A 24,193-nucleotide genomic window follows, 5' to 3' on the forward strand; every position below is an offset into this window, starting at 1 on the left:
CAATCAACTATTATTGATATCATAATTATTATTGAAATTATTGCAATTATTATTTAAATAATTATTATTGATATTATTGTAATTATTATTCATATTTTAAATATTGATATCAGCATAATTATTATTGTAATTATTATTGATATCATATTATTATTGCTGTCATTTATACATTTTTAAAGACATTTGTAACTGAATATAATTACACATCAATAATATATTAAAGGTTGTGTTGAAATGAGAATGGATTGTAAATTGAATCAAAGTGTGAGACGGCCACGGAACATACATTTATCCACAAAGGACTCTATTATGGCACATTATTTGCAGCCTTTGGCCCCTGGCCCTTGACCTTTGACCCCTGTGCTTGAACCGAGCATGCAGATCATCTCCCTCTGTGTCTAATGTCACTTTCCTTTTCTTTGACTCACTTCCATCACAAGAGTCTGCCTCGCACAAGATAATAATGAAGTAAAGACATTGTCTCTTTGTGTAGATCATTCCAGAAAGTATGATGAGAATAAAGATTGATAAAAGTCTTACCCTACGACTGAACTTGCGGATTTGCTGCCAGCGCTGCGGGTGGAACATGTGACATGCGTGTTAGGAGCGGGACTACCAGGAGGTTAGAGGTCACAAGCAAACATCTATACTCAAAGGCAGAGTCAGTCATGGCCCCGCCCACTAACACTGAGCTAGTCCTCCTATTGGATAATGATACTTAACATTGGAAGGCTTAGGTCAGGCTGATTATACAATCTAATCAACTGCAAAAGATGAAAAATGTTTCTTAACTAAACCTGTCAATCAAATTAAATTGCAAATGACAATACAACTTTGCCACTTGAGTCATATTTTTTGCGCTTAAACTTCTCTATGACTGTGTTAATATTGTCATGACTGCCCCAAGTGGTGGAAAAGTGAATTACAACCGGCTGAAAAACACTTCTTTTTTTTTTGCCGGCCCTAAGGTAAAGAGACACTGGCGTAAACAATTCAATTTTCACAGAATTTTGTGCGAGGTGACTTAAAAAAATCTGTAGAAAGTGTCTTTTAGTTAAAAGTGCAAAAGTTTGTTTTGTTTTTAAAATAACGTAATGCTTTTTAATGCCCTTTTAATGCAACTTAAAGCTAATTATTGCTTTTAATGTCCTTTCAATGGAATTTAAAAACTAATTTCATGCTTTTAATGCCCTTTTTAATGCAACTTAAAACTAATTTCATGTTTTAATGCAATTTTAATGCAACTTAAAAATAATTTAATGCTTTTTAATGCAATTTCAAACTAATGTAATGCTTTTTAATGCCCTTTTAAAGCAACTTAAAATGAATTATTGCTTTTAACGGAACTAATTTCCTGATTGTTAATGCAACTTAGTTGTAAATCATCTGTTTTATTGTTATTATATTATTATCATTAATGTTTTAAAGCCCTTTTAATTTAAATTATACTAATTTCATGTTTTAATGCCCTTTTAATGAAATTTAACAATAATGTAATGCTTTTTAATGCCCTTTTAATGCAACTTAAAACAAATTATTGCTTTTAATGGAACTTAAAACTAATTTCATGATTTTGAATGCAACTTAAAACTAACCTATTGTTTTTAAAGACCTTTTAATGCTACTTAAAACTAATTTCATGGTTTAATGTCCTTTTAATGCAACTTAAAACTAATTTCATGCCCTTTTAATGCAACTTAAAACTAATGTACTGCTTTTTAATGCCCTTTTAGAACAACTTAAAATGAATTATTGCTTTTAATGCCCTTTTTAACGGAACTAATTTCCTGATTGTTAATGCAACTTAGTTGTAAATCATGTTTTATTATTATTATATTATTATCATTAATGTTTTAAAGCCCTTTTAATTCAAATTATACTAATTTCATGTTTTAATGCCCTTTTAATGCAACTTAAAACAAATTATTGCTTTTAATGGAACTTAAAACTAATTTCATGATTTTTAATGCAACTTAAAACTAACCTAATGTTTTTAAAGCCCTTTTAATGCTACTTAAAACTAATTTCATGTTTTAATGCCCTTTTAATGCAACTTAAAAATAAATTAATGCTTTTTAATGCCCTTTTAATGCAACTTAAAACAAATTATTGATTATAATGCCCTTTTAATAGAATTCATTTCCTGATTTTTTAATGCAACTTAGTTGTAAATCATTTGTTTTATTATTATTATATTATTATCATTGTTTAATGCCCTTTTAATTCAACTTAAAACTAATTTCATGTTTTAATGCCCTTTGAATGGAACTTAAAACTAATGAAATGCTTTTTAATGCCCTTTTAATGCAACTTAAAACTAACCTAATGTTTTTAAAGCCCTTTTAATGCAACTTAAAAATAATTTAATGCTTTTTAATGCAACTTAAAACTAATGTACTGCTTTTTAATGCCCTTTTAAAGCAACTTAAAATGAATTATTGCTTTTAACGGAACTAATTTCCTGATTGTTAATGCAACTTAGTTGTAAATCATCTGTTTTATTATTATTATATTATTATCATTAATGTTTTAAAGCCCTTTTAATTCAAATTAAACTAATTTCATGTTTTAATGCCCTTTTAATGAAACTTAACAATAATGTAATGCTTTTTAATGCCCTTTTAATGCAACTTAAAACAAATTATTGCTTTTAATGGAACTTAAAACTAATTTCACGATTTTTAATGCAACTTAAAACTAACCTAATGTTTTTAAAGCCCTTTTAATGCTACTTAAAACTAATTTCATGGTTTAATGCCATTTTAATGCAACTTAAAACTAATGTAATGCTTTTTAATGCCCTTTTAATGCAACTTAAAAATAATGTAATACTCTTAATGCCCTTTTTAATGCAACTTACAACTAATTTCATGCTTTTAATGCCCTTTTAATGCAACTTAAAACTAACTTCATGCTTTTAATGCCCTTTTTATGCAACTTAAAACTAACCAATTGTTTTTAAAGCCCTTTTAATGCTACTTAAAACTAATTTCATGGTTTAATGTCCTTTTAATGCAACTTAAAAATAATGTAATGCTTTTTAATGCCCTTTTTAATGCAACTTACAACTAATTTCATGCTTTTTAATACCCTTTTAATGCAACTTAAAACTAATTTCATGCTTTTAATGCCCTTTTAATGCAACTCAAAACTAACCTATTGTTTTTAAAGCCCTTTTAATGCAACTTAAAACTAATTTCATGTTTTTAATGCCCTTTTTAATGCAACTTAAAACTAATTTCATGTTTCAATGCCCTTTTATTGCAACTTAAAAATAATTTAATGCCCTTTTAAAGCAACTTAAAATGGATTATTGCTTTTAACTGAACTAATTTCCTGATTGTTAATGCAACTTAGTTGTAAATCATCTGTTTTATTATTATTATATTATTATCATTAATGTTTTAAAGCCCTTTTAATTCAAATTAAACTAATTTCATGTTTTAATGCCCTTTTAATGAAACTTAAAAATAATGTAATGCTTTTTAATGCCCTTTTAATGCAACTTAAAACTAATTATTGCTTTTAATGGAACTTAAAACTAATTTCATGATTTTTTAATGCAACTTAAAACTAACCTAATGTTTTTAAAGCCCTTTTAATGCTACTTAAAACTAATTTCATGGTTTAATGTCCATTTAATGCAACTTAAAACTAATGTAATGCTTTTTAATGCAACTTAAAACGAATTATTGATTATAATGACCTTTTAATAGAACTAATTTCCTGATTTTTAATGCAACTTAGTTGTAAATCATTTGTTTTATTATTATTATATTATTATCATTGTTTAATGCCCTTTTAATGCAACTTAAAACTAATTTCATGTTTTAATGCCCTTTGAATGGAACTTAAAACTAATGAAATGCTTTTTAATACCCTTTTAATGCAACTTAAAACTAATGTAATACTTTTAATGCCCTTTTTAATGCAACTTACAACTAATTTCATGCTTTTAATGCCCTTTTAATGCAACTTAAAACTAATTTCATGCTTTTGATGCCCTTTTTATGCAACTTAAAACTAATGTCATGCTTTTAATGCCCTTTTAATGCAACTTAAAACTAATTTCATGCTTTTAATGCCCTTTTTAATGCAACTTAAAACTAATGTCATGCATTTAATGCCCTTTTAATGCAACTTAAAACTAATTTCATGTTTTAATGCCCTTTCAATAAAACTTAAAACTAATGTAATGCTTTTTAATACCCTTTTAATGCAACTTAAAACTAATGTAATACTTTTAATGCCCTTTTTAATGCAACTTACAACTAATTTCATGCTTTTAATGCCCTTTTAATGCAACTTAAAACTAATTTCATGCTTTTAATGCCCTTTTTAATGCAACTTAAAACTAATTTCATGCTTTTAATGCCCTTTTTAATGCAACTTCAAACTAATGTCATGATTTTTAATGCAACTTAGTTGTAACTCATCTGTTTTATTATTATTATTACTATAATATTATCATTAAAAGTACTTTTTAAGATAGATTTTCCCATTCTGTAAGTCCCTCCACGTATGAGGGGCGTGTCCAAAGATTGACTCCGCCTCTGAAAGACTTGCGAAAGGGGACAAGGTGCTACGCAAAGCTGCTAGAGAAGCCATGCGGGGGGGTAAGAGAGGTAAGAGCGCCCCCTACTGGTCCTCGTCTGCTGTCCCCGTCTCTGTGCACCAGGGTCATGTCCAGCAGGACCACGCCCATGTCCTCCTCCAGGCTGTTGGGGTCGTCCAGGGGCAGAACCAGCTCGTTGACCCTGGGGTCAAAAGTAAATAAAGTAAATAATTAATGGAGTTATTAATATATTATAGTAATAATTAATAATATGATAGTAATAATACAAATATGACGTTAATGAAAATAAAATACATGATAAAGTAAAGAATTATTGGAGTTATTAATATTATAGTAATCATATTTATAGTAATAATTAATAAAATAATATGATAATAATAATACAAATATGACGTTAATGAAAATAAAATACATGAAAAAGTAAAGAATTATTGGAGTTATTAATAATATATTATAGTAAAAATATTTATAGTAATAATTGATAAAATAATATGATAAAAATAATGCAAATATGACGTTAATGAAAATAAAATACATGCTAAAGTAAAGAATTAATGGAGTTATTTATAATATAATATAGTCATAATATTATAGTAATAATTAATAAAACAATATGATAGTAACAATGCAAATATTATGACGTTAATGAAAATAAAATACATGATAAAGTAAATAATGGAGTTAACATTATAGTAATAATAATATGATAGTAATAATACAAATATGACGTTAATGAAAATAAAATACATGATAAAGTAAAGAATTATTGGCGTTATTAATATTATAGTAATAATATTTATAGTAATAATTAATAAAATAATATGATACAAATAATACAAGTATGACGTTAGCGAAAATAAAATACAAGATAAGGTAAATAATTATTGGAGTTATTAATATGTTATAGTAAAAATATTTATAGCAATAATTAATAAAATAATATGATAAAAATAATGCAAATATGACGTTAATGAAAATAAAAGACATGCTAAAGTAAAGAATTAATGGAGTTATTTATAATATAATATAGTAATAATATTATAGTAATAATTAATAAAACAATATGATAGTAACAATGCAAATATTATGACGTTAATGAAAATAAAATACATGATAAAGTAAATAATGGAGTTAACATTATAGTAATAATAATATGATAGTAATAATACAAATATGACGTTAATGAAAATAAAATACATGATAAAGTAAATAATTATTGGAGTTATTAATATTATAGTAATAATATTTATAGTAATAATAAAATAATATGATAATAATAATACAAATATGACGTTAATGAAAATAAAATACATGAAAAAGTAAAGAATTATTGGAGTTATTAATAATATATTATAGTAAAAATATTTATAGTAATAATTAATAAAATAATATGATAAAAATAATGCAAATATGACGTTAATGAAAATAAAATACATGCTAAAGTAAATAATTAATGGAGTTATTTATAATATAATATAGTAATAATATTATAGTAATAATTAATAAAACAATATGATAGTAACAATGCAAATATTATGACGTTAGTGAAAATAAAATACATGATAAAGTAAATAATGGAGTTAACATTATAGTAATAATAATATGATAGTAATAATACAATTATGACGTTAATGAAAATAAAATACATGATAAAGTAAATAATTATTGGAGTTATTAATATTATAGTAATAATATTTATAGTAATAATTAATAAAATAATATGATAATAATAATACAAATATGACGTTAATGAAAATAAAATACATGAAAAAGTAAAGAATTATTGGAGTTATTAATATATTATAGTAAAAATATTTATAGCAATAATTAATAAAATAATATGATAAAAATAATGCAAATATGACGTTAATGAAAATAAAATACATGCTAAAGTAAAGAATTAATGGAGTTATTTATAATATAATATAGTCATAATATTATAGTAATAATTAATAAAACAATATGATAGTAACAATGCAAATATTATGACGTTAATGAAAATAAAATACATGATAAAGTAAATAATGGAGTTAACATTATAGTAATAATAATATGATAGTAATAATACAAATATGACGTTAATGAAAATAAAATACATGATAAAGTAAAGAATTATTGGAGTTATTAATATTATAGTAATAATATTTATAGTAATAATTAATAAAATAATATGATAAAAATAATACAAGTATGACGTTAATGAAAATAAAATACATGAAAAAGTAAAGAATTATTGGAGTTATTAATATATTATAGTAAAAATATTTATAGCAATAATTAATAAAATAATATGATAAAAATAATGCAAATATGACGTTAATGAAAATAAAATACATGCTAAAGTAAAGAATTAATGGAGTTATTTATAATATAATATAGTAATAATATTATAGTAATAATTAATAAAACAATATGATAGTAACAATGCAAATATTATGACGTTAATGAAAATAAAATACATGATAAAGTAAATAATGGAGTTAACATTATAGTAATAATAATATGATAGTAATAATACAAATATGACGTTAATGAAAATAAAATACATGAAAAAGTAAAGAATTATTGGAGTTATTAATATATTATAGTAAAAATATTCATAGCAATAATTAATAAAATAATATGATAAAAATAATGCAAATATGACAATAATGAAAATAAAATACATGCTAAAGTAAAGAACTAATGGAGTTATTTATAATATAATATAGTAATAATATTATAGTAATAATTAATAAAACAATATGATAGTAACAATGCAAATATTATGACGTTAATGAAAATAAAATACATGATGAAGTAAATAATGGAGTTAACATTATAGTAATAATAATATGATAGTAATAATACAAATATGACGTTAATGAAAATAAAATACATGATAAAGTAAAGAATTATTGGAGTTATTAATATTATAGTAATAATATTTATAGTAATAATTAATAAAATAATATGATAATAATAATACAAATATGACGTTAATGAAAATAAAATACATGAAAAAGTAAAGAATTATTGGAGTTATTAATATATTATAGTAAAAATATTTATAGCAATAATTAATAAAATAATATGATAAAAAATAATGCAAATATGACGTTAATGAAAATAAAATACATGCTAAAGTAAAGAATTAATGGAGTTATTTATAATATAATATAGTAATAATATTATAGTAATAATTAATAAAACAATATGATAGTAACAATGCAAATATTATGAGGTTAATGAAAATAAAATACATGATAAAGTAAATAATGGAGTTAACATTATAGTAATAATAATATGATAGTAATAATACAAATATGACGTTAATGAAAATAAAATACATGATAAAGTAAAGAATTATAGGAGTTATTAATATTATAGTAATAATATTTATAGTAATAATTAATAAAATAATATGATAAAAATAATACAAGTATGACGTTAATGAAAATAAAATACATGAAAAAGTAAAGAATTATTGGAGTTATTTATAATATAATATAGTAATAATATTATAGTAATAATTAATAAAACAATATGATAGTAACAATGCAAATATTATGACGTTAATGAAAATAAAATACATGATAAAGTAAATAATGGAGTTAACATTATAGTAATAATAATATGATAGTAATAATACAAATATGACGTTAATGAAAATAAAATACATGATAAAGTAAAGAATTATAGGAGTTATTAATATTATAGTAATAATATTTATAGTAATAATTAATAAAATAATATGATAAAAATAATACAAGTATGACGTTAATGAAAATAAAATACATGAAAAAGTAAAGAATTATTGGAGTTATTAATAATGTATTATAGTAAAAATATTTATAGTAATAATTAATAAAATAATATGATAAAAATAATGCAAATATGACGTTAATGAAAATAAAATACATGCTAAAGTAAAGAATTAATGGAGTTGACATTATAGTAATAATAATATGATAGTAATAATACAAATATGATTTTAATGAAAATAAAATACATGAAAAAGTAAAGAATTATTGGAGTTATTAATATATTATAGTAAAAATATTTATAGCAATAATTAATAAAATAATATGATAAAAATAATGCAAATATGACGTTAATGAAAATAAAAGACATGCTAAAGTAAAGAATTAATGGAGTTATTTATAATATAATATAGTAATAATATTATAGTAATAATTAATAAAACAATATGATAGTAACAATGCAAATATTATGACGTTAATGAAAATAAAATACATGATAAAGTAAATAATGGAGTTAACATTATAGTAATAATAATATGATAGTAATAATACAAATATGACATTAATGAAAATAAAATACATGATAAAGTAAATAATGGAGTTAACATTATAGTAATAATAACATGATAGTAATAATACAAATATGACATAAATGAAAATAAAATACATGATAAAGTAAAGAATTATAGGAGTTATTAATATTATAGTAATAATATTTATAGTAATAATTAATAAAATAATATGATAAAAATAATACAAGTATGACGTTAGCGAAAATAAAATACAAGATAAGGTAAATAATTAATGGAGTTATTAATATATTATAGTAATAATATTATAGTAATAATTAATAATATGATAGTAATAATACAAATATTATGAGCTTGATAAAAATAAAATACATGATCAAGTAAAGGATTAATGGAGTTAATAATATAATAGTATAGTAAAAATATTATAGTAATAATAATATAATGATAGTAATAATACAAATATTATGATGTTAATAAAAATAAAATACATGATAAAGTAAAAAATTAATGGAGTTAATAATAATATAATATAGTAATAATATTATAGTAATAATTAATAAAATAATATGATAGAAATAATACAAATATGACGTTAATGAAAATAAAATACATGAAAAAGTAAAGAATTATTGGAGTTATTAATAATATATTATAGTAAAAATATTTATAGTAATAATTACTCAAATAATATGATAAAAATAATGCAAATATGACGTTAATGAAAATAAAATACATGCTAAAGTAAAGAATTAATGGGGTTATTTATAATATAATATAGTAATAATATTATAGTAATAATTAATAAATCAATATGATAGTAACAATGCAAATATTATGACGTTAATGAAAATAAAATACATGATAAAGTAAATAATGGAGTTAACATTATAGTAATAATAATATGATAGTAATAATACAAATATGACGTTAATGAAAATAAAATACATGATAAAGTAAAGAATTATTGGAGTTATTAATATTATAGTAATAATATTTATAGTAATAATTAATAAAATAATATGATAAAAATAATACAAATATGACGTTAATGAAAATAAAATACATGAAAAAGTAAAGAATTATTGGAGTTATTAATAATATATTATAGTAAAAATATTTATAGCAATAATTAATAAAATAATATGATAAAAATAATGCAAATATGACGTTAATGAAAATAAAATACATGCTAAAGTAAAGAATTAATGGGGTTATTTATAATATAATATAGTCATAATATTATAGTAATAATTAATAAATCAATATGATAGTAACAATGCAAATATTATGACGTTAATGAAAATAAAATACATGATAAAGTAAATAATGGAGTTAACATTATAGTAATAATAATATGATAGTAATAATACAAATATGACGTTAATGAAAATAAAATACATGATAAAGTAAAGAATTATTGGAGTTATTAATATTATAGTAATAATATTTATAGTAATAATTAATAAAATAATATGATAAAAATAATACAAATATGACGTTAATGAAAATAAAATACATGAAAAAGTAAAGAATTATTGGAGTTATTAATAATATATTATAGTAAAAATATTTATAGCAATAATTAATAAAATAATATGATAAAAATAATGCAAATATGACGTTAATGAAAATAAAATACATGCTAAAGTAAAGAATTAATGGAGTTATTTATAATATAATATAGTCATAATATTATAGTAATAATTAATAAAACAATATGATAGTAACAATGCAAATATTATGACGTTAATGAAAATAAAATACATGATAAAGTAAATAATGGAGTTAACATTATAGTAATAATAATATGATAGTAATAATACAAATATGACGTTAATGAAAATAAAATACATGATAAAGTAAAGAATTATTGGAGTTATTAATATTATAGTAATAATATTTATAATAATAATTAATAAAATAATATGATAATAATAATACAAATATGACGTTAATGAAAATAAAATACATGAAAAAGTAAAGAATTATTGGAGTTATTAATATATTATAGCAAAAATATTTATAGCAATAATTAATAAAATAATATGATAAAAATAATGCAAATATGACGTTAATGAAAATAAAAGACATGCTAAAGTAAATAATTAATGGAGTTATTTATAATATAATATAGTAATAATATTATAGTAATAATTAATAAAACAATATGATAGAAACAATGCAAATATTATGACTTTAATGAAAATAAAATACATGATAAAGTAAATAATGGAGTTAACATTATAGTAATAATAATATGATAGTAATAATACAAATATGACGTTAATGAAAATAAAATACATGATAAAGTAAAGAATTATTGGAGTTATTAATATTATAGTAATAATATTTATAGTAATAATAAAATAATATGATGATAATAATACAAATATGACGTTAATGAAAATAAAATACATGAAAAAGTAAAGAATTATTGGAGTAATTAATAGTATATTATAGTAAAAATATTTATAGTAATAATTGATAAAATAATATGATAAAAATAATGCAAATATGACGTTAATGAAAATAAAATACATGCTAAAGTAAAGAATTAATGGAGTTATTTATAATATAATGTAGTAATAATATTATAGTAATAATTAATAAAACAATATGATAGTAACAATGCAAATATTATGACGTTAATGAAAATAAAATACATGATAAAGTAAATAATGGAGTTAACATTATAGTAATAATAATATGATAGTAATAATACAAATATGACGTTAATGAAAATAAAATACATGATAAAGTAAAGAATTATTGGAGTTATTAATATTATAGTAATAATATTTATAGTAATAATTAATAAAATAATATGATAAAAATAATACAAGTATGACGTTAGTGAAAATAAAATACAAGATAAGGTAAATAATTAATGGAGTTATTTATATATTATAGTAATAATATTATAGTAATAATTAATAATATGATAGTATTAATACAAATATTATGAGGTTGATAAAAATAAAATACATGATCAAGTAAAGGATTAATGGAGTTAATAATATAATAGTATAGTAATAATATTATAGTAATAATAATATAATGATAGTAATAATACAAATATTATGATGTTAATAAAAATAAAATACATGATAAAGTAAAAAAATTAATGGAGTTATAAATAATATAATATAGTAATAATATTATAGTAATAATTAATAAAATAATATGATAGAAATAATACAAGTATGACGTTAGTGAAACTAAAATACACGATAAAGTAAATAATTAATGGAGTTATTAATATATTATAGTAATAATTAATAATATGATAATAATACAAATATGATATTGATAAAAATAAAATACACGATAAAGTAAAGGATTAATGGAGTTAATAAAATAATAGTATAGTAATAATAATATAATATGATAGTAATAATACAAATATTATGAGGTTGATAAAAATAAAATACATGATAAAGTAAAGGATTAATGGAGTTAATAATATAATAGTATAGTAATAATTAATAAAATAATATGATAAAAATAATGCAATTATGACGTTAGTGAAAATAAAATACATGATAAAATAAATAATTAATGGAGTTATTAATATATTATGGTAATAATTAATAATATGATAGTAATAATACAAATATTATGACGTTATTAAAAACAAAATACATGATAAAGTAAATAATGAATGGAGTTATTAATAATATAAAATAGTAATAATATTATAGTAATAATTAATGAAACAAAATGATAGTAATAATGGAAATATTATGACGTTAATGAAAATGAAATACATGATAAAGTAAATAATTAATGGAGTTATTAATAACGTTGTTAGAATCATATACTGTTAAGTGCATGACGTCACTAAGGGGTTGGCTCAAGGTCAAGTGCATGACGTCACTAAGGGGTTGGCTCAAGGTCAAGTGCATGACGTCACTAAGGGGTTGGCTCAAGGTCAAGTGCATGAAATCAATAAGGGGTTGGCTCAAGGTCAAGAGCATGACGTCACTAAGGGGTTGGCTCAAGGTCAAGTGCATGACGACACTAAGGGGTTGGCTCAAGGTCAAGAGCATGACGTCACTAAGGGGTTGGCTCAAGGTCAAGTGCATGACGTCACTAAGGGGTTGGCTCAAGGTCAAGTGCATGATGTCACTAAGGAGTTGGCTCAAGGTCAAGAGCATGACGTCACTAAGGGGTTGGCTCAAGGTCAAGTGCATGACGTCACTAAGGGGTTGGCTCAAGGTCAAGACCATGACGTCACTAAGGGGTTGGCTCAAGGTCAAGAGCATGACGTCACTAAGGGGTTGGCTCAAGGTCAAGAGCATGACGTCACTAAGGGGTTGGCTCAAGGTCAAGAGCATGACGTCACTAAGGGGTTGGCTCAAGGTCAAGTGCATGAAATCAATAAGGGGTTGGCTCAAGGTCAAGAGCATGACGTCACTAAGGGGTTGGCTCAAGGTCAAGTGCATGATGTCACTAAGGGGTTGGCTCAAGGTCAAAGTGCATGACGTCACTAAGGGGTTGGCTCAAGGTCAAGTGCATGACGACACTAAGGGGTTGGCTCAAGGTCAAATGCATGACGTCACTAAGGGGTTGGCTCAAGGTCAAGTGTTTACATACTTCACAAAAGGACCAGGATGTGACTTGTAATTATTGATTGATCCATTCATTGATTAGTCCTCTGAGTGTTCAATTTAGGAGATGATTGACAGCACTCACTTGTCCATGTCCAGGCTGCTCAGCAGGACACTCGCTGAGCCCATGAAGTCGTCCGTGGTCAGGTCGCGGTCGTACACCTGTGTCGGGACGCAGGCCGTTACCATGGCCACGCTTTGCAGCCATGTTGCCAGGTGGAGGGGGGAGGCATGGACGCGGACACACACACACGGACACATACGCGCGCGCAAACTAAACACACACACGCGCGCGCGCACACACACAAACACACACACACAGAGACAGACACAAATACACACAGACTAGAGATGCGCGGTTTGCAGGCACAACCGCGGAGTCCGCGGATTATCCGCGGATCGGGCGGATGAAATTTAAAAAAATTAGATTTTATCCGCGGGTCGGGTCGGGTGGTTGAAATAAAAAAAAAATTAGATTTTAAATAGATTCAGGCGGGTGGCAGTTAAACCAATTGGTAAATATATATACATAGTTAAATGTTGTTACCCACATACGAAAAACCAGCAGGCACCTGCAGCATATGCCACAACAGAAGAAAAAAAAAAAAGAGATGGACAATTTTACGGAGCGGAGAAGGGACGCCTCGCCGGGGTCCGGGACCGAGGCCCCACCGGGAGCCGTAGCTGAGGCGATCCGCGAGAAGGGCCCGACGCACGTCCAGGGTCACCACCGCGCCCACCGCACCGACACCCCGCCTCGTCCGCCTTCGCCGCGGCCGGCGTCACGCGCAGCAGGTAAGCAGCTTACCTGCCCGCCACCCCCGTGGCCGGGGGCTCGTAACAGGGGTCACTTCGCGCGCTCCGCCCGCGCAGCTTACCTGCCCGCCACTCCTGTTGCCGGGGGCGCGTAACAGGGGTCACTCCGCGCGCAGTGCGCTCACGAAAGGGGTGGGGCTCACCCTGGTTGATATAGACAGCAGGACGGTGGCCATGGAAGTCGGAACCCGCTAAGGAGTGTGTAACAACCCACCTGCCGAATCAACTAGCCCTGAAAATGGATGGCGCTGGAGCGTCAGGCCCATACCCGGCCGTCGCCGGCAGCGAGACGCGCTTGGAGGTGCGCTCAGCGCGGCTCCCATATGATTGCGCACTGGTGTGCGTCTGGGTCGTGACAGCGTGGCACGCGAATGTCTGTGCTGCATTGGATCAGTCTCCTTTCTTTAACAGGCAAAAGCTTTATAACCTCACTAATGACTTGCATCGTCTATATTAGATATATAACAACGGGCGGGTGCGGTTCTGATCAAATGTTACATCGGGTGGATTGCGGATGGTTGACAACTTTCTGATGCGGTTGCGGATGAAATAATTGCCTATCCGCGCATCTCTAACACAGACACAAACATGCGCACGCACACACAAACACACACACAGACACACCCAGACACACATGCAACACCCCCCCACACACAGAGACAGACACACACACACACACACTCACACACACACACACACACACACACACACACACACACACACCCAGACACACACGCAACACCCCCCCCACACACACAGAGACAGACACCCACAACACCCCTCCACACCCACACACCCAGACACACACACACCCACACACACAAACACACTCACACAGACACACCCAGACACACACGCAACACCCCCCCCACACACACACCCAGACACACACGCAACACCCCCCCCCCACACACACAGACAGACACACAGACACACCCACACTCAAACACACCCACACCCAAACACACCCACATCCACACACACACACACAGACACACACACACACACACACACACACACACACACACACTACCAAACACACCCACCACACCCACACACAGAGACAGACAGACACACACACACACACCCACAACAACCCCCTCCACGCACACACAGAGACAGACACAGAGACAGACACACACAAACACACACACACACACACACACACACACAGAGACAGACACACACACACCCAGACACACCCACAACACCCACACACAGAGACAGACACACACACACACACACCTACACACAGAGACAGACACACACACAAACACACCCACACACACACACAAACCCAAACCCAAACACACACACAACACCCCCACACACCCAGACACACTCACACACACACACAACACCCCCCCACACCCACACACCCAGACACACACACACCCACAAACACACTCACACAGACACACCCAGACACACACGCAACACCACCCCACACACACACAGACAGACACACAGACAAACCCACACTCAAACACACCCACACCCAAACACACCCACATCCACACACACACACACACACAGACACACACACAGAGACAGACACACTCACACACAAACACACACACATAAACAATAACAAACACATCCACCACACCCACACACAGAGACAGACACACACCCACAACAACCCCCTCCACGCACACACCCACACGCAGAGACAGACACAGAGACAGACACACACAAACACACACACACACACCCACACACAGAGACAGACACACACACACCCAGACACACCCACCTACACGCACACACCCACACACAGAGACAGACACACACACACACACACACACCCACACACAGAGACAGACACACACACAAACACACCCACACACACAAACCCAAACACACACACAACACCCCCACACACCCAGACACACTCACACACACACCCAGACACACACACACAGAGACAGACACACAAACACACCCACACACACAAACCCAAACACACACACAACACCCCCACACACCCAGACACACTCACACACACACCCAGACACACACACACAGAGACAGACACACACACACACACACACACACCCACACACAAAGACAGACACACACACAAACACACCCACACACACAAACCCAAACACACACACAACACCCCCACACACCCAGACACACTCACACACACACCCAGACACACACACACAGAGACAGACACACACACACACACACACACAGAGACAGACACACACACAAACACACCCACACACACAAACCCAAACACACACACAACACCCCCACACACCCAGACACACTCACACACACACCCAGACACACACACAACACCCACCCACACACAGAGACAGACACACACACAACACCCCCCACACAGAGACAGACACACACACCCAAACACACACACCCACAACACCCCCCTACATGCACACACAGACAGACACACACACCCACACACAGAGACAGACACACACACACACACACCCAAACACACCCACATCCACACACACCCACAACACCCCCCCACACACAGAGACAGACACACACAACCACACCCAAACACACAGACACAAACACACACAAACGCACACACACCCACACACAGAGACATCCACACACACACACACACCCAAACACACCCACATCCACACACACCCACAACACCCCCCCCCCCACACACACACAGAGACAGCCACACACACACACACACACACCCAAACACACCCACATCCACACACACCCACAACACCCCCCCCCCCACACACAGAGACAGACACACACACACAACCACACCCAAACACACAGACACAAACACACACACACACACCCACACACACGCACACACACACCCACACACAGAGACAGACAGACACACACACACACACACACACACACACACACACACACACACACACACACACAGAGAGGAGGGGCTACAAGTCAGCACCTTGATGTAGAGTCTCTGGCTGAGGTTCCTGATGGGGATGGAGAAGTTCTCACTCCAGGTGGGGTTGAGGTTCTTGAAGACCACTTTGCTCTTGTAGATGCTTTTACCGTCCAGTTTGAACTTGACGTAGGGGTCGCTGGTACCTGCAAACAAACATCTCATTATTTCTCCGTGCAAGTCACAACGTCTGCCTTCCACACTTCCTGCAGGATGGAGCACAACTTCCTGTTTGGCTCCCGCAGTAAAAGCACACTTGCTGCAACATCAAAGACGAGACTATTGGAATGATTGACTTCAGCAACACCTGCAACCTCGTCTGTAACCACGGCAACAACAGAAGCCTGATCGGCAACCACCAGCAGGTGTGGCCAGGCTGCCAAAATAAGAGCGCTGAGCAGGAAATAAGCAGAAGAAACCAGCAGATGCAATATGAGGAACATGGTCCGATACAACGATATCAATATAGATCACGATAGACACCTAATTGATATCAATAACAAATTCATTTTCTTTCTCGGTGGGAAGAAAGCGGAACTTGAACCCCTTTGACAAAATACCCCTCTTAAAAAGACTGGACTCTGTCACTATTATGTTAGATCCACTATGGACTGGACTCTCACTATTATGTTAGATCCACTATGGACTGGACTCTCACACTATTATGTTAGATCCACTATGGACTGGACTCTCATAGATCCACTATGGACTGGACTCTCACACTATTATGTTAGATCCACTATGGACTGGACTCTCATAGATCCACTATGGACTGGACTCTCGCACTATTATGTTAGATCCACTATGGACTGGACTCTCATAGATCCACTATGGACTGGACTCTCGCACTATTATGTTAGATCCACTATGGACTGGACTCTCACACTATTATGTTAGATCCACTATGGACTGGACTCTCACTATTATGTTAGATCCACTATGGACTGGACTCTCACACTATCATGTTAGATCCACTATGGACTGGACTCTCACATTATTATGTTAGATCCACTATGGACTGGACTCTCACACTATTATGTTAGATCCACTATGGACTGGACTCTCACACTATTATGTTAGATCCACTATGGACTGGACTCTCACTATTATGTTATATCCACTATGGACTGGACTCTCACTATTATGTTAGATCCACTATGGACTGGACTCTCACACTATTATGTTAGATCCACTATGGACTGGACTCTCACACTATTATGTTAGATCCACTATGGACTGGACTCTCACTATTATGTTAGATCCACTATGGACTGGACTCTCACACTATTATGTTAGATCCACTATGGACTGGACTCTCACTATTATGTTATATCCACTATGGACTGGACTCTCACTATTATGTTAGATCCACTATGGACTGGACTCTCACTATTATGTTAGATCCACTATGGACTGGACTCTCACACTATTATGTTAGATCCACTATGGACTGGACTCTCACACTATTATGTTAGATCCACTATGGACTGGACTCTCACTATTATGTTAGATCCACTATGGACTGGACTCTCACTATTATGTTAGATCCACTATGGACTGGACTCTCACTATTATGTTAGATCCACTATGGACTGGACTCTCACCATTATGTTAGATCCACTATGGACTGGACTCTCACTATTATGTTAGATCCACTAAGGACTGGACTCTCACTATTATGTTAGATCCAGTATGGACTGGACTCTCACACTATTATGTTAGATCCACTATGGACTGGACTCTCACTATTATGTTAGATCCACTATGGACTGGACTCTGTCACTATTATGTTAGATCCACTATGGACTGGACTCTCACTATTTTGTTAGATCCACTATGGACTGGACTCTCACAATATTATGTTAGATCCACTATGGACTGGACTCTCACACTATTATGTTAGATCCACTATGGACTGGACTCTCACTATTATGTTAGATCCACTATGGACTGGACTCTCACTATTATGTTAGATCCACTATGGACTGGACTCTCACTATTATGTTAGATCCACTATGGACTGGACTCTCACTATTATGTTAGATCCACTATGGACTGGACTCTCACTATTATGTTAGATCCACTATGGACTGGACTCTCACACTATTATGTTAGATCCACTATGGACTGGACTCTCACACTATTATGTTAGATCCACTATGGACTGGACTCTCACACTATTATGTTAGATCCACTATGGACTGGACTCTCACACTATTATGTTAGATCCACTATGGACTGGACTCTCACTATTATGTTAGATCCACTATGGACTGGACTCTCACACTATTATGTTAGATCCACTATGGACTGGACTCTCACACTATTATGTTAGATCCACTACGGACTGGACTCTCTCACTATTATGTTAGATCCACTATGGACTGGACTCTCACTATTATGTTAGATCCACTATGGACTAGACTCTCACTATTATGTTAGATCCACTATGAACTGGACTCTCACACTATTATGTTAGATCCACTATGGACTGGACTCTCACTATTATGTTAGATCCACTATGGACTGGACTCTCACACTATCATGTTAGATCCACTATGGACTGGACTCTCACATTATTATGTTAGATCCACTATGGACTGGACTCTCACACTATTATGTTAGATCCACTATGGACTGGACTCTTACTATTATGTTAGATCCACTATGGACTGGACTCTCACTATTATGTTAGATCCACTATGGACTGGACTCTCACTATTATGTTAGATCCACTATGGACTGGACTCTCACACTATTATGTTAGATCCACTATGGACTGGACTCTCACTATTATGTTAGATCCACTATGGACTGGACTCTCACTATTATGTTAGATCCACTATGGACTGGACTCTCACACTATTATGTTAGATCCACTATGGACTGGACTCTCACTATTATGTTAGATCCACTATGGACTGGACTCTCACACTATTATGTTAGATCCACTATGGACTGGACTCTCACACTATTATGTTAGATCCACTATGGACTGGACTCTCACACTATTATGTTAGATCCACTATGGACTGGACTCTCACTATTATGTTAGATCCACTATGGACTGGACTCTCACACTATTATGTTAGATCCACTATGGACTGGACTTTTACACTATTATGTTAGATCCACTATGGACTGGACTCTCATAGATCCACTATGGACTGGACTCTCGCACTATTATGTTAGATCCACTATGGACTGGACTCTCATAGATCCACTATGGACTGGACTCTCGCACTATTATGTTAGATCCACTATGGACTGGACTCTCACACTATTATGTTAGATCCACTATGGACTGGACTCTCACTATTATGTTAGATCCACTATGGACTGGACTCTCACACTATCATGTTAGATCCACTATGGACTGGACTCTCACATTATTATGTTAGATCCACTATGGACTGGACTCTCACACTATTATGTTAGATCCACTATGGACTGGACTCTCACACTATTATGTTAGATCCACTATGGACTGGACTCTCACTATTATGTTATATCCACTATGGACTGGACTCTCACTATTATGTTAGATCCACTATGGACTGGACTCTCACACTATTATGTTAGATCCACTATGGACTGGACTCTCACACTATTATGTTAGATCCACTATGGACTGGACTCTCACTATTATGTTAGATCCACTATGGACTGGACTCTCACACTATCATGTTAGATCCACTATGGACTGGACTCTCACATTATTATGTTAGATCCACTATGGACTGGACTCTCACACTATTATGTTAGATCCACTATGGACTGGACTCTTACTATTATGTTAGATCCACTATGGACTGGACTCTCACTATTATGTTAGATCCACTATGGACTGGACTCTCACTATTATGTTAGATCCACTATGGACTGGACTCTCACACTATTATGTTAGATCCACTATGGACTGGACTCTCACTATTATGTTAGATCCACTATGGACTGGACTCTCACTATTATGTTAGATCCACTATGGACTGGACTCTCACACTATTATGTTAGATCCACTATGGACTGGACTCTCACTATTATGTTAGATCCACTATGGACTGGACTCTCACACTATTATGTTAGATCCACTATGGACTGGACTCTCACACTATTATGTTAGATCCACTATGGACTGGACTTTTACACTATTATGTTAGATCCACTATGGACTGGACTCTCATAGATCCACTATGGACTGGACTCTCGCACTATTATGTTAGATCCACTATGGACTGGACTCTCATAGATCCACTATGGACTGGACTCTCGCACTATTATGTTAGATCCACTATGGACTGGACTCTCACACTATTATGTTAGATCCACTATGGACTGGACTCTCACTATTATGTTAGATCCACTATGGACTGGACTCTCACACTATCATGTTAGATCCACTATGGACTGGACTCTCACATTATTATGTTAGATCCACTATGGACTGGACTCTCACACTATTATGTTAGATCCACTATGGACTGGACTCTCACACTATTATGTTAGATCCACTATGGACTGGACTCTCACTATTATGTTATATCCACTATGGACTGGACTCTCACTATTATGTTAGATCCACTATGGACTGGACTCTCACACTATTATGTTAGATCCACTATGGACTGGACTCTCACACTATTATGTTAGATCCACTATGGACTGGACTCTCACTATTATGTTAGATCCACTATGGACTGGACTCTCACACTATTATGTTAGATCCACTATGGACTGGACTCTCACACTATTATGTTAGATCCACTATGGACTGGACTCTCACTATTATGTTAGATCCACTATGGACTGGACTCTCACTATTATGTTAGATCCACTATGGACTGGACTCTCACTATTATGTTAGATCCACTATGGACTGGACTCTCACCATTATGTTAGATCCACTATGGACTGGACTCTCACTATTATGTTAGATCCACTAAGGACTGGACTCTCACTATTATGTTAGATCCACTATGGACTGGACTCTCACACTATTATGTTAGATCCACTATGGACTGGACTCTCACACTATTATGTTAGATCCACTATGGACTGGACTCTCACACTATTATGTTAGATCCACTATGGACTGGACTCTCACACTATTATGTTAGATCCACTATGGACTGGACTCTCACACTATTATGTTAGATCCACTATGGACTGGACTCTCACTATTATGTTAGATCCACTATGGACTGGACTCTCACACTATTATGTTAGATCCACTATGGACTGGACTCTCACTATTATGATGAATCCACTATGGACTGGACTCTCACTATTATGCTAGATCCACTATGGACTGGACTCTCACTATTATGTTATATCCACTATGGACTGGACTCTCACACTATTATGTTAGATCCACTATGGACTGGACTCTCACACTATTATGTTAGCTCCACTATGGACTGGACTCACTATTATGTTAGATCCACTATGGACTGGACTCTCACACTATTATATTAGATCCACTATGGACTGGACTCTCACACTATTATGTTAGATCCACTATGGACTAGATTCTCACTATTATGTTAGATCCACTATGGACTGGACTCTCACACTATTATGTTAGATCCACTATGGACTGGACTCTCACACTATTATGTTAGATCCACTATGAACTGGACTCTCACTATTATGTTAGATCCACTATGGACTGGACTCTCACACTATTATGTTAGATCCATTATGGACTGGACTCTCACACTATTATGTTAGATCCACTATGGACTGGACTCTCACACTATTATGTTAGATCCACTATGGACTGGACTTTCACTATTATGTTAGATCCACTATGGACTGGACTCTCACACTATTATGTTAGATCCATTATGGACTGGACTCTCACTATTATGTTAGATCCACTATGGACTGGACTTTTACAATATTATGTCAGACCCACTCGACGTCCATTGCATTCGGTCTCCCCCAGAGGGGGTAGTTAGGGGGGTTACCCACATATGAAATATAGTTTTCTCCTGCTCTTTTTCTTCCGTAGGTGATAAAAACATCAATAATGATATAAAGTAGTCAAACAGAGGTGTTGTCGGAGAACAAAGGCTGCTAGAGGAACAAAGTAAGTGTCCTCTTACAGCAAACAAGCAGCTGAGCTTCTACAAGCTGCTAAACAATGAACTTTGATCCTCCTCCCACAGTCAATACAGAAAAGCCTAATAACTCCGGCAAGGTGCGGCTCAGACAGGTTTTTGATACGCCGCCAAGGTTGGCCTGTCAATCATGAGGAAGAATGGCGTGGATTCTTGTTAGAAAGCACGTCAACGCCTCAGAAGGTGGGTTTATAGTCCAGGGGTCGGCAACCCAAAATGTTGAAAGAGCCTTATTGGACCAAAAATACAAAAACAAATCTGTCTGGAGCCGCAAAAAATGAAAAGCCATATTACATACAGATAGTGTGTCATGAGATATGAATTGAATTAATATGACTTAAAGGAAACTAAATGACCTCAAATATAGCTACAAATGAGGCATAATGATGCAATATGTACATATAGCTAGCCTAAATAGCATGTTAGCATCGATTAGCTCGCAGTGACCAAATATGTCTGATTAGCACTCCACACAAGTCAATAACATCAACAAAACTCACCTTTGTGCATTCATGCACAACGTTAAAAGTTTGGTGGACAACATGAGACAGAAAAAGAAGTGGCATAAAACACGTCCTAGAAAGTCGCAGAAAGATATACCGTATTTTCCGCACTATTAGCCGCACCTAAAAACCACAAATTTACTCAAAAGCTGACAGTGCGGCTTATAACCCGGTGCGCTTTATATATGGATTAATATTAAGATTCATTTTCATAAAGTTTCGGTCTCGCAACTACGGTAAACAGCCGCCATCTTTTTTCCCCGTAGAAGAGGAAGTGCTTCTTCTTCTACGCAAGCAACCGCCAAGGTAAGCACCCGCCCCCATAGAACAGGAAGCGCTTCTTCTTCTACTGTAAGCAACCACC

General features: G+C 32.5%; 1 protein-coding gene across 3 annotated transcripts in view; it reads right to left on the reverse strand.

Moving 5' to 3' along the window:
- The window catches only part of LOC133608399 (multiple C2 and transmembrane domain-containing protein 2-like), a 130,762-nt gene that overhangs the window by 56,073 nt on the left and 50,496 nt on the right, over positions 1-24,193 (reverse strand). For 2 of the 3 annotated variants that reach the window (XM_061963606.2, XM_061963605.2), the window contains exons 4-7: positions 17,208-17,350; positions 13,548-13,624; positions 4,643-4,757; positions 541-573 (exon numbers count right to left, since the gene is read on the reverse strand). In XM_061963606.2, coding sequence (XP_061819590.1) covers positions 541-573; positions 4,643-4,757; positions 13,548-13,624; positions 17,208-17,350 — 368 coding nt within the window. The remainder of the gene's footprint in view (positions 1-540; positions 574-4,642; positions 4,758-13,547; positions 13,625-17,207; positions 17,351-24,193) is intronic. The other variant, XM_061963607.2, reaches the window with a different exon arrangement.

The sequence above is a fragment of the Nerophis lumbriciformis genome, linkage group LG06, assembly GCF_033978685.3.
Source record: "Nerophis lumbriciformis linkage group LG06, RoL_Nlum_v2.1, whole genome shotgun sequence".
Lineage (NCBI taxonomy): Eukaryota > Metazoa > Chordata > Actinopteri > Syngnathiformes > Syngnathidae > Nerophis > Nerophis lumbriciformis.